This window comes from Carcharodon carcharias, chromosome 19 (genome assembly GCF_017639515.1).
Source record: "Carcharodon carcharias isolate sCarCar2 chromosome 19, sCarCar2.pri, whole genome shotgun sequence".
Classification (NCBI taxonomy): domain Eukaryota; kingdom Metazoa; phylum Chordata; class Chondrichthyes; order Lamniformes; family Lamnidae; genus Carcharodon; species Carcharodon carcharias.
This window is the reverse complement of record NC_054485.1, coordinates 101,127,754-101,140,567: the sequence shown is the minus strand read 5'-3', so window position 1 is coordinate 101,140,567 and position 12,814 is coordinate 101,127,754. Positions and strand designations below refer to the sequence as shown.

At 50.7% G+C, this 12,814-nt stretch overlaps 1 protein-coding gene across 1 annotated transcript; it reads left to right on the top strand.

Annotated features, from left to right (window-relative positions):
- Nucleotides 1–281: 281 nt before the first annotated feature.
- Nucleotides 282–12,656, top strand: LOC121291295 (pyridoxal phosphate phosphatase-like). Its single transcript, XM_041212367.1, has 2 exons — nt 282–927; nt 12,035–12,656. The coding sequence occupies exons 1-2, from the start codon at nt 282–284 to the stop codon at nt 12,364–12,366; spliced, it is 978 nt and encodes a 325-aa protein (XP_041068301.1). The 3' UTR covers nt 12,367–12,656.
- The last annotated feature ends 158 nt before the right edge of the window (nt 12,657–12,814 follow it).

Below are 12,814 nucleotides of genomic sequence, written 5' to 3'. Positions count from 1 at the left end.
CCTTTTGTTAATTTCCCCAATCACAGCCCGGTAGGAGGGTCTTTGATTGGTGAACGACTGAAAGCGGCGGGGCCCCTGACTGCCGGTAACGTCAGGAGCTCCGTCGTGATTGGCTGAGTGAGACGTCGATCAAGATTCAGGGGGCGGGGTAAAAAAGATGGGGGGCGCTCTGATGGGTGAACGGCTGAAGAGGGCGGGGCACGTCACCGGCTCCGACCCGATTGGTTGAGTGGGGTGGTCGATCATTCTGAGCCACGCCCCCTCCTCCCTGCTCGGCGGCCATGGCGATGGCGGCGGCGGCGTCGGCCGCTGCCGGCTGCTGCCGGCGGCTGAACGGCGAGAACCGGGCCTGGGGTCGGGAGCTGCTGGCCGCCGTCGACACTTTCCTGCTGGACTGCGACGGGGTGCTGTGGGACGGGGCCCGGGCGCTGGCCGGGGGGCCGGAGCTGCTGAGCCGGCTGCAGGCGCTGGGCAAGCGGGTTTACCTGATCAGCAACAACGGCAGCAGCTCGGCGGGCGGCCTGCTGGACAAGTGCCGGCGCCTGGGCCTGCCGGTCGGGCCCCGGCAGCTCTACAACACCTCCCGCTGCTCGGCCCTCTACCTCCGGCAGGCCCTGGCCCCGGCCCCGCCCGAGACGCCCCGGGGCCCGGTTTACGTGCTGGGCAGCCCGGGCCTGTGCGCCGAGCTGCGGGAGGCCGGCCTGCGGGTGCTGGGCGGCGGGCAGCAGCGGGAGGAGGAGCAGGAGGAGGACCCGCAGGGCGAGCCGAGTCCCCCCGGCATCCAGGCCGTCCTGGTCGGCTTCGACGAGCACTTCAGCTTCAGCCATCTGGCCCGGGCGTGCATCTACTTGCGGGACCCCCGCTGCCTCTTCCTGGCCACTGACCCCGACCCCTGGTACCCTCGGGAAGGAGGGAGGGTGGTTCCAGGTGAGAGCAATGAGATGTCAGGGTGGGTGCCTACCTGCGGGGGGTGATGCAAAGTTAGACAGGCCCCGCCCCCTTCGCCGGGGCCCCTGCGCCCCCTCCCCTCCCTCTCCCCCTCCCCCTCCCTCTCCCCGCCCCCTCCCCTCCCCTCCCTCTCCCCCTCCCCTCCCTCTCCCCCTCCCCGCCCTCTCCCCCTCCCCGCCCCCTCCCCCTCCCCGCCCCCTCCCCCTCCCCGCCCTCTCCCCCTCCCCGCCCTCTCCCCCTCCCCGCCCTCTCCCCCTCCCCGCCCTCTCCCCCTCCCCTCCCTCTCCCCCTCCCCTCCCTCTCCCCCTCCCCTCCCTCTCCCCCTCCCTCTCCCCCTCCCCTCCCCTCCCCCTCCCTCTCCCCCTCCCCTCCCTCTCCCCCTCCCCTCCCTCTCCCCCTCCCCTCCCTCTCCCCCTCCCCTCCCTCTCCCCCTCCCCTCCCTCTCCCCCTCCCCTCCCTCTCCCCCTCCCCTCCCTCTCCCCCTCCCCTCCCTCTCCCCCTCCCCTCCCTCTCCCCCTCCCCTCCCTCTCCCCCTCCCCTCCCTCTCCCCCTCCCCTCCCTCTCCCCCTCCCCTCCCTCTCCCCCTCCCCTCCCTCTCCCCCTCCCCTCCCCCTCCCCCTCCCCCTCCCCTCCCCTCCCCTCCCCTCCCTCTCCCCCTCCCCCTCCCCCTCCCCCTCCCCCTCCCCTCCCTCTCCCTCTCCCCCTCCCCCTCCCCCTCCCCTCCCTCTCCCCCTCCCCTCCCTCTCCCTCTCCCCCTCCCCCTCCTCTCCCCCTCCTCTCCCCCTCCCTCTCCCCCTCCTCTCCCCCTCCCCCTCCCACTCCTCTCCCCCTCCCACTCCTCTCCCCCTCCCCTCCCCCTCCTCTCCCCCTCCTCTCCCCCTCCCCGCCCCCTCCCCCTCCCCGCCCCCTCCCCCTCCCCGCCCCCTCCCCGCCCCCTCCCCCTCCCCGCCCCCTCCCCCTCCCCGCCCCCTCCCCCTCCCCGCCCCCTCCCCCTCCCCGCCCCCTCCCCCTCCCCGCCCCCTCCCCCTCCCCGCCCTCTCCCCCTCCCCGCCCTCTCCCCCTCCCCGCCCTCTCCCCCTCCCCGCCCTCTCCCCCTCCCCGCCCTCTCCCCCTCCCCGCCCTCTCCCCCTCCCCGCCCTCTCCCCCTCCCCGCCCTCTCCCCCTCGCCCTCCCCGCCCTCGCCCTCTCCCCCTCCCCGCCCTCGCCCTCTCCCCTGCCCTCTCCCCTGCCCTCTCCCCTGCCCTCTCCCCTGCCCTCTCCCCTGCCCTCTCCCCCGCCCTCTCCCCCGCCCTCTCCCCCCGCCCTCTCCCCCGCCCTCTCCCCCGCCCTCTCCCCCGCCCTCTCCCCCGCCCTCTCCCCCGCCCTCTCCCCCGCCCTCTCCCCCGCCCTCTCCCCCGCCCTCTCCCCCGCCCTCTCCCCCGCCCTCTCCCCCGCCCTCTCCCCCGCCCTCTCCCCCGCCCTCTCCCCCGCCCTCTCCCCCGCCCTCTCCCCCGCCCTCTCCCCCGCCCTCTCCCCCGCCCTCTCCCCCCGCCCTCTCCCCCGCCCTCTCCCCCGCCCTCTCCCCCGCCCTCTCCCCCGCCCTCTCCCCCGCCCTCTCCCCCGCCCTCTCCCCCGCCCTCTCCCCCGCCCTCTCCCCCGCCCTCTCCCCCGCCCCCTCCCCCGCCCCCTCCCCCTCCCCCTCCCTCTCCCCCTCCCCCTCCCTCTCCCCCTCCCCGCCCGCACCCTCTCCCCGCCCCCCCGTCCCGCGCTCTCCCCGCCCCACCCTCACCCTTGCCCCGCGCCCTCTCCCCGCCCCCCTCCTCGCCCCGCGCCCTCTCCCTCTCCCCCATCCTCGCCAGGACCGCCTATTAGGATGAGGGGCTTTATGTCTTACATCTCGCTAGTGAGGTTAGGGAGCACTGCTATGGACAAAGGGTGGTAGAAACTTGGAATTGTCCTCTGTAAATGGCAGACATTTGTTAATTTTAAATTTGGGATATATTTTTATTATGGGATACGGTTAGGTCGCAGATCAGCCATGATCTCATTGAATAACCAAAAATGTAAGGACCTAAAGAACCACCTGCTGTCCATGCAATGCAGTGCAGGGGTCTCTGTAGTCAGTTTGATGGAGGCTAATGTCCCTATTCCCAATCCTCTGCCTGAGCTTTGTTTCCTCCCTACCTCTGTAACCTGTTCCAGCCCTACAACCTTCCAACTCTGGTCTTTTCTATGCCCCTGATTTTTGTCGCATTTTCATTGGCTGTTTTTTCTGCTGTCTAGGCATTTAACTCTGAAGTCTCTAGTACTCTCTCCGTCTCTTTCCCCCTTTCGAGACGCTGTTTAAAACCCACTTCTTTGACCAAGCTTTTGCTCACCTGCCCCAGTCTTACCTTGTGTGTCTCGATGTCGAATGTTTCATGCCACTCGTTGTGAAGAGTTTTTGGATGTTTTGCTATGTTAAAGGTGCTATCTAAATGTAGCTTGTATTCTTGCAGAGTGAGACTCAAGTTCCGCCTGCATTTGAGGCAACTGCTTGAGTAAAGATAAAAAATCCCAGGACATAACTCTGAAGGTGATCAGAGGGGCCATCTTCAGTGTCCCAGCAAATATTTATCGTCAACCAATATCTCGCAAACTCATTATCTGGCCATTGGCATGTTGCTGTTTGTGGGAATCTACTGTGTGCAAATTAACACCCATATTTCCTACGTTAGAACAGAGACTACATTTCAAAAATACTTCATTGTCTGTAAAAATACTTTGAAATACTTTGAGATTTGGAAGGTGCTGTATGAATACCCTTTTTTTACATTTGTTGCTTTCTCTTGGTAACATGGGTTCAGCTGGTTCCTGTTGTCAATGGGGATGACAGTAGCAGAATGGTTTTGTTACTAGGCTCATAATCCAGAGGCTCAGCCAAATGCTCCAAAGCTGAGTGTTTAAATCCCACCACTGCCACTAGGGGAATCTAGATTCAATTCATCATTCTGGAAGAAAATGTTCTTCTCAGTAATGGTGACCATGAAACTACAGGATTATTGTAAAAACTCATCCGGTTCACCAATGACCTTCGGGGTAGGAAATCTGCCGTCCTTACCTGGTCTGGCCTACATGTGGCTCCCGACCCACAGCAATGTGGTTGACTTCTAACTGCCCACTGAAATGGCCTAGCAAGCCACTTGGTTATATTCAAGAAGGGCAATTAGGGGTGGGTAATAAATGCTGACTGTGCCAGTGATGTCCCTGTCCTGTAAATAAATATTTTTTAAAAAAACACCGAATTTTGCCCCTCCGAATACTTATCCAACATAGCGTCTTTGAGGAGCCTTAACATCCTTCAGCTAAGCATGAAGACTGAAGCCAATATCTTCATCCCTTTCAAATCCTGCTCCACCTCTGCTGTCTTAAGTTGAACCAGATTGCTTGTGGGGAAAAAGGCATCTTTTTGACCCGGAGCAGAATCTTTTTTACTTTCCTTTGTTGCTAATTGAAGTTGGATCAGATTCTCCAACCAGCGATTGGAGTGACTATAGGCAGTGGTACTAGTCAATGGAAACTGCCAGTTGAATGGATCGGCCACCTTCACAAGGTGCCAACTGCATCGGGCAGATGATGGAGGGAGTTGGGAGCCTCTATGGAGGAAATGCCATCTTAACATCCAATTCAAGTGACCGTTCGGCATGTGAGCCTAGACGTTAAGGGTTGGTAATTTCTTGGGCAATAGTCAATGGGAAAGGTAACCAGGTGTGAGTGTGGAACTGGCACCCAATTCTCTAGTCTTTGACCTTTGCAAGAAATAAATAATTTCATTTACATATCAACAGGCCCTCCGCTAAGGGGAGAAGCTAAGCACCTTAGCCCTCACGTGTGGATGTTACAGCAAGCAAATATTACAGTAGTAAATAGGAGTTGCCATCCTTAATTTTTCTGCTTTCCCTCCTGGGTATGGGAGATAATTTTAAGAGTAACTTGCATCAAAAAAAAATTGCATTCAATGTTGGCAGTGCAAATTTACTTCTTGATTTCTGTACAAGAACATGGATGGTGTTGTTGCAAGTTGCATGACGACAAGAATGAAATGCAGTGTTAACTTTCAGCTCACTTCATAATGTTATTTGTAGACCTCGTGACCTGTCCCATGCAGATCCCAGTAGAATGTTTATAGTCCGTGGAATAGCTGATCATTGACTTTATCCCCAGTATTATTGAACTCTTAAATGACCATATAAAACCAGTTAATCAACTGTGCTCTTTTTCTCAGCCTTAATTAACTCTCTGGTTGGAATCCCTACCCATGACTCAATAGCAAATGAATGTTTCATTTGTTCGGCTGGAATTCCTCCTTTGCTTATCGACGTAGGAGACTTAACCCAATTATCATTCTTACATATGATGCTGTTAGGATACAGTGCCATACCTAATGAAATGGCTCAAGCATCTGAATGACCACTTTGTGATGAGTTGTAAAGACCCTGTGGAGCCATTTCAGAGTCCTTGTCACCCTTTCCAGTAAAGGTCACTGTTTAGTGAGCAGGAGAGAATTTTCTTAATTCACTCCCAAGCCCACAGAAATTGCTGCAATAGCTTCTTTCTTCCTACCTTTCCTTTGCCTAAACTGAGTTCAATAGACGCCAGACATTGAATTTGGCACCTTGTTAATCAACATTGCAACATTGATGTATTCATCAACACCATCCATCTTGAGAAGCAAAGAGGGAAGTCAGTAATTCTTTCATAGACCTCTTTCCTCCCCCTCCCCACTTTTCTTAAACCATGTGTTGTGGCCTCACCCACTTCTAAGATGTGTGCTTTATTTTTATGTGTAAGAACACTCCTACTAGGTTTGAAGCCACTGAATCCAAGCACTGAGGATGGGGTTTTGGGAGGAGGGGGTGAGGTGTGGTGGGGAATGCTTCTTGAGTCAGATCACCTGCACAGCTCGACCAGGTACGGCCCTATAAAGGGACAAATTCACAAAGCCTCCGGGAACACCCTCTCAAACCATGGCCCTGCCAGGATTTGCAGTGTGACCTGGTAGGATTTCTAGATCAGAGAAACCCCATGCAAAGGCTAAAGTCATGCAAGTTGTGATCTGGGAATGAAGTGTCTGAAAGGGCTAGAGGAAGCAGGTTCAATAGCGACTTAGGAAAAGAGAATTGGATATTAAGTTGAAAAGGAAGTTTTACACGGCGATCGGAAAAGAGCAGGGGCTTGTGACCAATCAGATATCTTTCAAAGAGCCAACATAGTCACGATGGGCCAAATGCCACCCCCTCCCGCCCCTACCCTTATGTATGATTCTAATGCTTATGGTGTGCTTGGGCTTTCATTTTAATTTTAATGAATTATTTGCTGCTCAGGGTACTTGTGATGAGAAACACTTTTTTTCATTTCCAGCTCCCAGTGTGTTAGAATCCAATATTCCCAAGTGAGGTATAATGTGGCTAAATGTAGAATAAAGCTCCATCTCTGTTCTGCCCCAGGAGATCAATGGGCCATTTTCATGGTTGCCACATCAAGTCGTCGGGGCGAGATTGACAATTTGGGGCATGCTAAATTCTGAATTTAGGAGCAGGATTCAAATTTCGCAAGCTTCCGACTGGTCACTTAGAGCCTTCGTGGAACAGGGTTTGAACTGGAGATAAACCCAGGTCCCAAAAGTAGAGAAAAAAAGGACAATTTATATTTATGTTCTGACCTTCACATTCCAAAGCCTTTTACAGCCAATAAAGTGTTTTTTTAAGTGTATTCAATGTTGTAATCTAGAAAATATAGTAGTCAAATTGTGCACAGCGAGTTCTCACGAACTGCAATGTGACAATAACCAGCTAATTTATTTTTATTTAGTGATGTTGATTGTCCAGAAAACTGGGGAGAGCTCCCCTGCTCCTCCGTGGAATAGTGCTGCGGAATTTTATATCCACCCAAGAAGGCAGCTTGGAGCCTCGGCTTAACACTTCATCCAAAAAGGGGCATCTCTGCCAGTGCAGTGCTCCCTCAGTACTGCCTAGTCTCTGGGATGAAGATTGGTAACCTGCAAGCTTCTAATTCAGGAGAGAGTGCTACCACGGAGCCATGGCTGAGAGCCCAGTGTCCAATATACTAATTGGGTGATCTCCTGCTGCCTGAGATGACCATCTGCCTCTTGATTCTGCGCACCTTATTTCCCAAACGCACTTCAATCAGCTCAGACCGGCACTCCTTGCACTGACTCTGTTTATTGATTCCTTCGGTTGGTGCCACTGAGGAGAGAAATGTTGCTGCAGCCAAATTATACTTTGACCTTTTATCCCTGACTTTCTGAAGAAACAATAGCAGCTATAAATATCTCCTTTAAATTAGTAAAACATTTCTCAGGCACTTAGAGCATTGTCAAACAAAATTTGACACCAAGCCACACGGTGGGAGATGGTAGCTTAGTGGTAATGTCATTGGATTAGCAATTGAGAGACCCAGACTAGTGCTCTGGGGACATAGGTTCAAATCCCACCATGACAGCTGGTGTAATTTAAATTTGAGTGATTAATAAAGCTATCGTTGTTAAAAACCCATTTGGTTCACCAATACCCTTTAGGGAAAGAAGGGAAATCTGTTGTTCTTACCAAGTCTGGCCTACATGTGACCCCAGACCTACAGCAATGTGGTTGACTCTTAACTGCCTTCTGAAATAGCCCAGCAAGCCGCTCAGTTCAAAGGCAACAAATGCTGGCCTTGCCAGCGGTACCCACACCCCATAAACCTCAATTATATTGAGCTATTGGGACTGGTGAGTGACCCAAAGGTTGGTGAGGAGCTGGGTTTTAAGGAATTGAGAGGTAGGTAGAGATGTCGGGAGGAAATCCAAGGGCTTGGGGGCCCAGGCAGCTTGAGGCACAGCCGCCAATCATGGTGTGATGGAACAAAAACAAAACAATGGAAACATTCAGCAGGCCTGGCAGCAATCAGGACTCTGAAGAAGTCGTATGGACTGGAAACGTTAACCCTGTTTCTCTCTCCGCAGATGCTGCCAGACCTGCTGAGTTTTTCCAACATTTTCTGTTTTTATTTCTGATTTCCAGCATTGGCAGTATTTTGCTTTCATCGTGGAGTGATAGAAATTGGAGCAGTGCAAAAGACCGCTCACTGGCAGCTTATAATGGGCAAGATGATGCCTAATCTTCTGACGGCATCACTTCCGGTTAGTTCAATTGGACGGCTGTACAGAGCCCTCAGAGTTTGACTTGTAGCATGCTTGACCTGAAACAGAAAACTCAGCAGTGTTCAAAGGGACAAATTGTGGCAATGATGAGAAAACTTGGCCAACGCCTCCCCGAATCAAAGGCAGTACTTCTACTCCTGAGGCTAAAGGTTTAGGGATGGGGAGCAGTGGTGCTACCACAGGCGATGCACCAGAGGAGGGTAATCTCATCTAGGGCTGTAGGATACCCTCCAGTTTAAAACACAGGAGCAGACTCCTGGGAGTAGGTTCTTTCTAAGTCTATTGAGAAGAATGGACTTCTTGTTTCTCTTTCATTCACAGTACTATGAAGCAGCCGTTCTTTGTTATTTCCTGCTTTATCTATAGTTCTTGAAAAGTACAGCAAGTTACAGACAATACATTCTCTCCCAAGGCAGCTTTATAATATGTACTGAAGCGCTCTGATTTTGGCCAAGCCTTCAATTGCTACTGAGAGACCTTTGCTCAGTTGGAGTTTTGACAGTGATTTGTTCCTCAGCAAAATATCAATCTCAAATTTGTCCACCTGTAATTTTGCCTTAAATATATTGGCTGCATTGAGTTACCCTTCATTGGATGTTCATACCTTTAACCAGACTCTTCTCCTTTAGCAAGTGTGCGTTCTGCTTCTCTGGGGTTTCAAGTCCATATCTTTAACCATCTCTCAGTTCCCCGCCACATGTCACCCTGATGGTTCCTGGATTGTTGACTTTATTCATAGGGCCGTAAGTTTCTGTGTCAGCAGATTGTGGGTTCAATTCCTGCTCCAGAGACTTGCACACGTAATCTAGGCTGAAACTGCCAGTGCAGTACTGAGGAAATGCTGCATTGCTGGAAGTGCTGCCCTTCAAATGAAATGTTAAACAGAGGCCCTGTCTGCCAAAGTGGATGATCCAGCTGCACTACTAAAAAGAAGAGCAGGAGAATTGTCCCTAGTATCCTAGCCGGTGGTTATCCCTCAACTAACATTTCAAAAACATTATCTGGTCATTAGCTTTGTGGGATCTTGCTATGCACAAAAAATGCTTCCTATGTTACAACAGTAAATATATTTCAAAAGCACTTTGTTGACTTTTAAGCACTTTTGGATGTCCTGAGGTTGTGAAAGGTACTGAGTAAATACCATTTGTTTTGCCTCTATCCTGTTTCTTCAGTTCGTAGGGGCACTCTTGCCCTCCAGCCCTTGCACATGCTTCTAGTTCATGGGGAGAAATCCACCTCCGAATTCTCATGCTTTTCAAAATGATGCAAGGGATCCTTTACGTCTACATAAGAGGAAAGACTGGGCCTTGGTTTAAGATGTCACCTGAAAGATGGGACATCAACAGAGCAACATTCCCTCAGAACTGGTCCTGGAAGTATCGATCTAGATTTTGTGGAGCTTGAACCCACAACATTCTGAGTCAGAGACGAAATTGCTACCACAGTGGAGATGTGGGTGGAAGAAAGGTTATGAACTGGGAGTTGCAGAGTTTGTGGTGGCTAAGCTGCGTGGGACAGGGAAGCGATTGTCCTGGTAGCTTTTGGAAAGTTGATGGTCGGGTCAGGTTTGCTGAATACAGAAGACTCTTTTTTACAATGCTTTTAATTAATTTCAGGTTAAGCCTATCAATTGTGAAGTTTATTTTTTTTAAATAAAGCAGAATGCTAATATAAGAAATCAACATTTTTGAGAGGGAAGTATGTATCCAAACTCCTCTGCAAATTGGTCTGCAAGCGGGCCTTGGGCCAGCATTTCCAGAGAATTACACAGAACTTGCAGCACAGAAACTGCCCATTCGGCCCAACAGTTCTATGCTGGTGTTTGTGCTCCACGTGAATCTCCTCCCACCCCTCTTTACCTAACCTCATCAATATATTCTATCCCTTTCTCCCTCACATGCTTATAGAGCTTCCCATTAAATGCACCAATCCTACTCTCAACCACTCCATGTGGTAGAGAGTTCCACATTCTCAGCACACTCTGGGTAAGGAGGTTTCTCTTGAATTCCCTATTGGATTTACTAGTGACTATTTTATATTCATGATCTGATTTCTGGATACACCCACAAGTGGAAACATCATCTCTACATTTCCCCCACCTAATCCTGTCATAACCTTGAAAAGCTCTATCAAGTCACCCTTCTCTTCTAGAACACGAGGCCCAACCTGTTCAGCCTTTCCTAATAGTTATAACCCCTCAGTTCTGGTAATATCTGGTAAAATTTTCTCCAGTGCCACATTTAAGGAAGGAAACACTTGCATTGGTGGTGGTATAGCGAAGGTTCACTAAATTGGTCCCTGGGATGAAGGGGTTGTCCGTTGATGAGACGCTGAGCAAATTGGGCTTAAATTCTCTGAAATTTAGAAGAATGAAAAACGATCTCCTCGAAACCTACAAAATTCTGAAGGGATTTGATAGGGTGGACCCTGAGAGATTGTTTCCACTGGTCAGGGAGTCTAAAACACGGGGACACGTTCTCAGGATAAGGGGCCAATCATTTAGGATTGGGGTGAGGAGAAATTATTTCACTTCAAGGTTTGTGAATCTTTAGAATTCTCTACCCCAGTGGGTTGTGGATGCTCTATCTTTAAATATATTTAAGTCAGATGTTTGGTATCTCAGGGAATCAAGGGATATGGGGAGCAGGCAGTAAAGTGGAGTTGAAGCCCAAATCGGCCATAATCGCATTGAATGCTGGAACATCCTCTATGGACCACTTGATCTACCCCTGTCCCTATTTCTTGTATTTATATCATTTTAATTATAACCAGACCAGACCTGTGCACAGAGCTCTAAGCATGGTCTAACCAAGGATCTGTACTAGTTTGACATAGTTTCTCGGCTTTTCAACTCTATCCCTTGAGAAATGAACCCTGGTGCTTTGTTTGCTGCTTTTATGGTCTTGTCAGACTATGCAGCTACTTTTAGTGATATGTTTTTTTTAAATTGCTTTGCTCCATTTAGATTCTTAGAATGCTTAAAAGAAAACTTGCAACATTTATTTGAGGGAAATCGCTCTCGATTTCCTTTAGCCAGGAGGTCTTGGGCCAGTGTTCAGAAGGAGGGCGCAGAGTTCTACTTGCATGTCTGAGGAACTTCAAAGCGGTCTCAGTTTCAGGAGATGAGGTCTGCCATTTAGGAATGAGATGAAGAGAAATATCCTCAGGACTGCTGAAAAAAGAGATATGTCTAAGCTCTTCACCTTGTACTCATCAGGACACTTGCAAGAATACCAGCATAAGTGGGGAAAAACAATTTATACCATTTGTGAAGAGAATGCTGATTAGCCAATAAATCAGTACTCTCTTCACACATAGTATAAGTTGTTGCTTTCCCCTTATATTGGTACTCTTGCAAGTGTCCTGATGAGTGCAAGCTGAAAAGCTCAGACATTTCTCTTTTTTCAGCATACTCATGTTCTGTATTACCAAACAACTATTAGAAATATCTTCACTCAAAGGGTTGAGAGTCTTGACAGTTTTCTACCCAGAGAGTAACAGAGGCTGGGTCATTAGAAAGTCTTATGAAGAAAGCTTGAGCAAGAAAGCCCTATACTTATTGGAGTTTAGAAGAATAAAAGGTGATCTTATTGACAAAGATTCTGAGGAGGTTTGACTCCTGCTCCTATTTCTTATGTACCCCAGAGAGCCATGGATGCTCAGTCATGAGGTATGTTCAAAACAAAGTTTGATAGATTTTTGGGTATTAAGGGTTATGGAGATAGTGTGTAAAGGTGAGGTTGAGGTAGATGAGCTATAATCTTAATGAATGGAGGAGCAGGATTGAAAGACCAAATGGCCTATTCCAGCTCCAATTTCATTTGTTCTCACTGCCTGTGGTCTTGTGTGAGATGGCAAGGTTGGAATCAGAATCAAAGTGTGCCCCCTTTCCATTTTTCCTTTCAGGCACTGGGAGCCTGACAGCAGCAGTCGAGGTGGCATCGTGCCGCAAGGCCAAGGTGATCGGAAAGCCCAACAGGTACATGTTCGACTGCATTGCCAATGAAGGAGAAGGTGCCATCGATCCCTCCCGGGCACTGATGATCGGCGACCGTCTGGAGACGGACATCCTCTTTGGTGCCAACTGCGGGATGCGGACGGTGCTGGTCCTGACTGGCGTCTCCACTCTGCAGGATGCCCAGGCCAACATGGTCAGCGACATTCCACACCACAGAAAGATGGTGCCTGACTTCTACGTGGACAGTATTGCCGATTTCCTTCCCCTGCTGAAAGACTGACTGTGAAGAGGGGAGGAGAAGACTTGGTGCCAGTGGCCCTCACACAACTCTATAGTCAGGTGGTTTTGGAGCACCTGACAGCTGCTTTTGACAGACTGGCATCCCTTGCAACCTTTCCTTGTGGTTTGTCGGAGATTGTGAAGATGCCTTGGGGTTAATTGAATAGCCGAGCTTTGGCCGTCTAACTGACGACCAGGAGCAGGTCCCAAAAATAATCAAGCGTTACCTTTCTGCTGTTGTTTAGTAATCACTTAATAAAAGTGCTAAATAATGCTCGTGATTCATTACAACCCGTCTTTACGTCTTCATTTATAAGATAACGTGGGGGCGGGGGGGAGCTCTTGCAGGGACCCAATCTCATTTTAAAAATTCCTTTTTAAAAAGCAGCTTGGGGTGTTTTTTTTATCACTATATAAATTGTTGTTGGTAAACCTCTCCACCTCGTTTC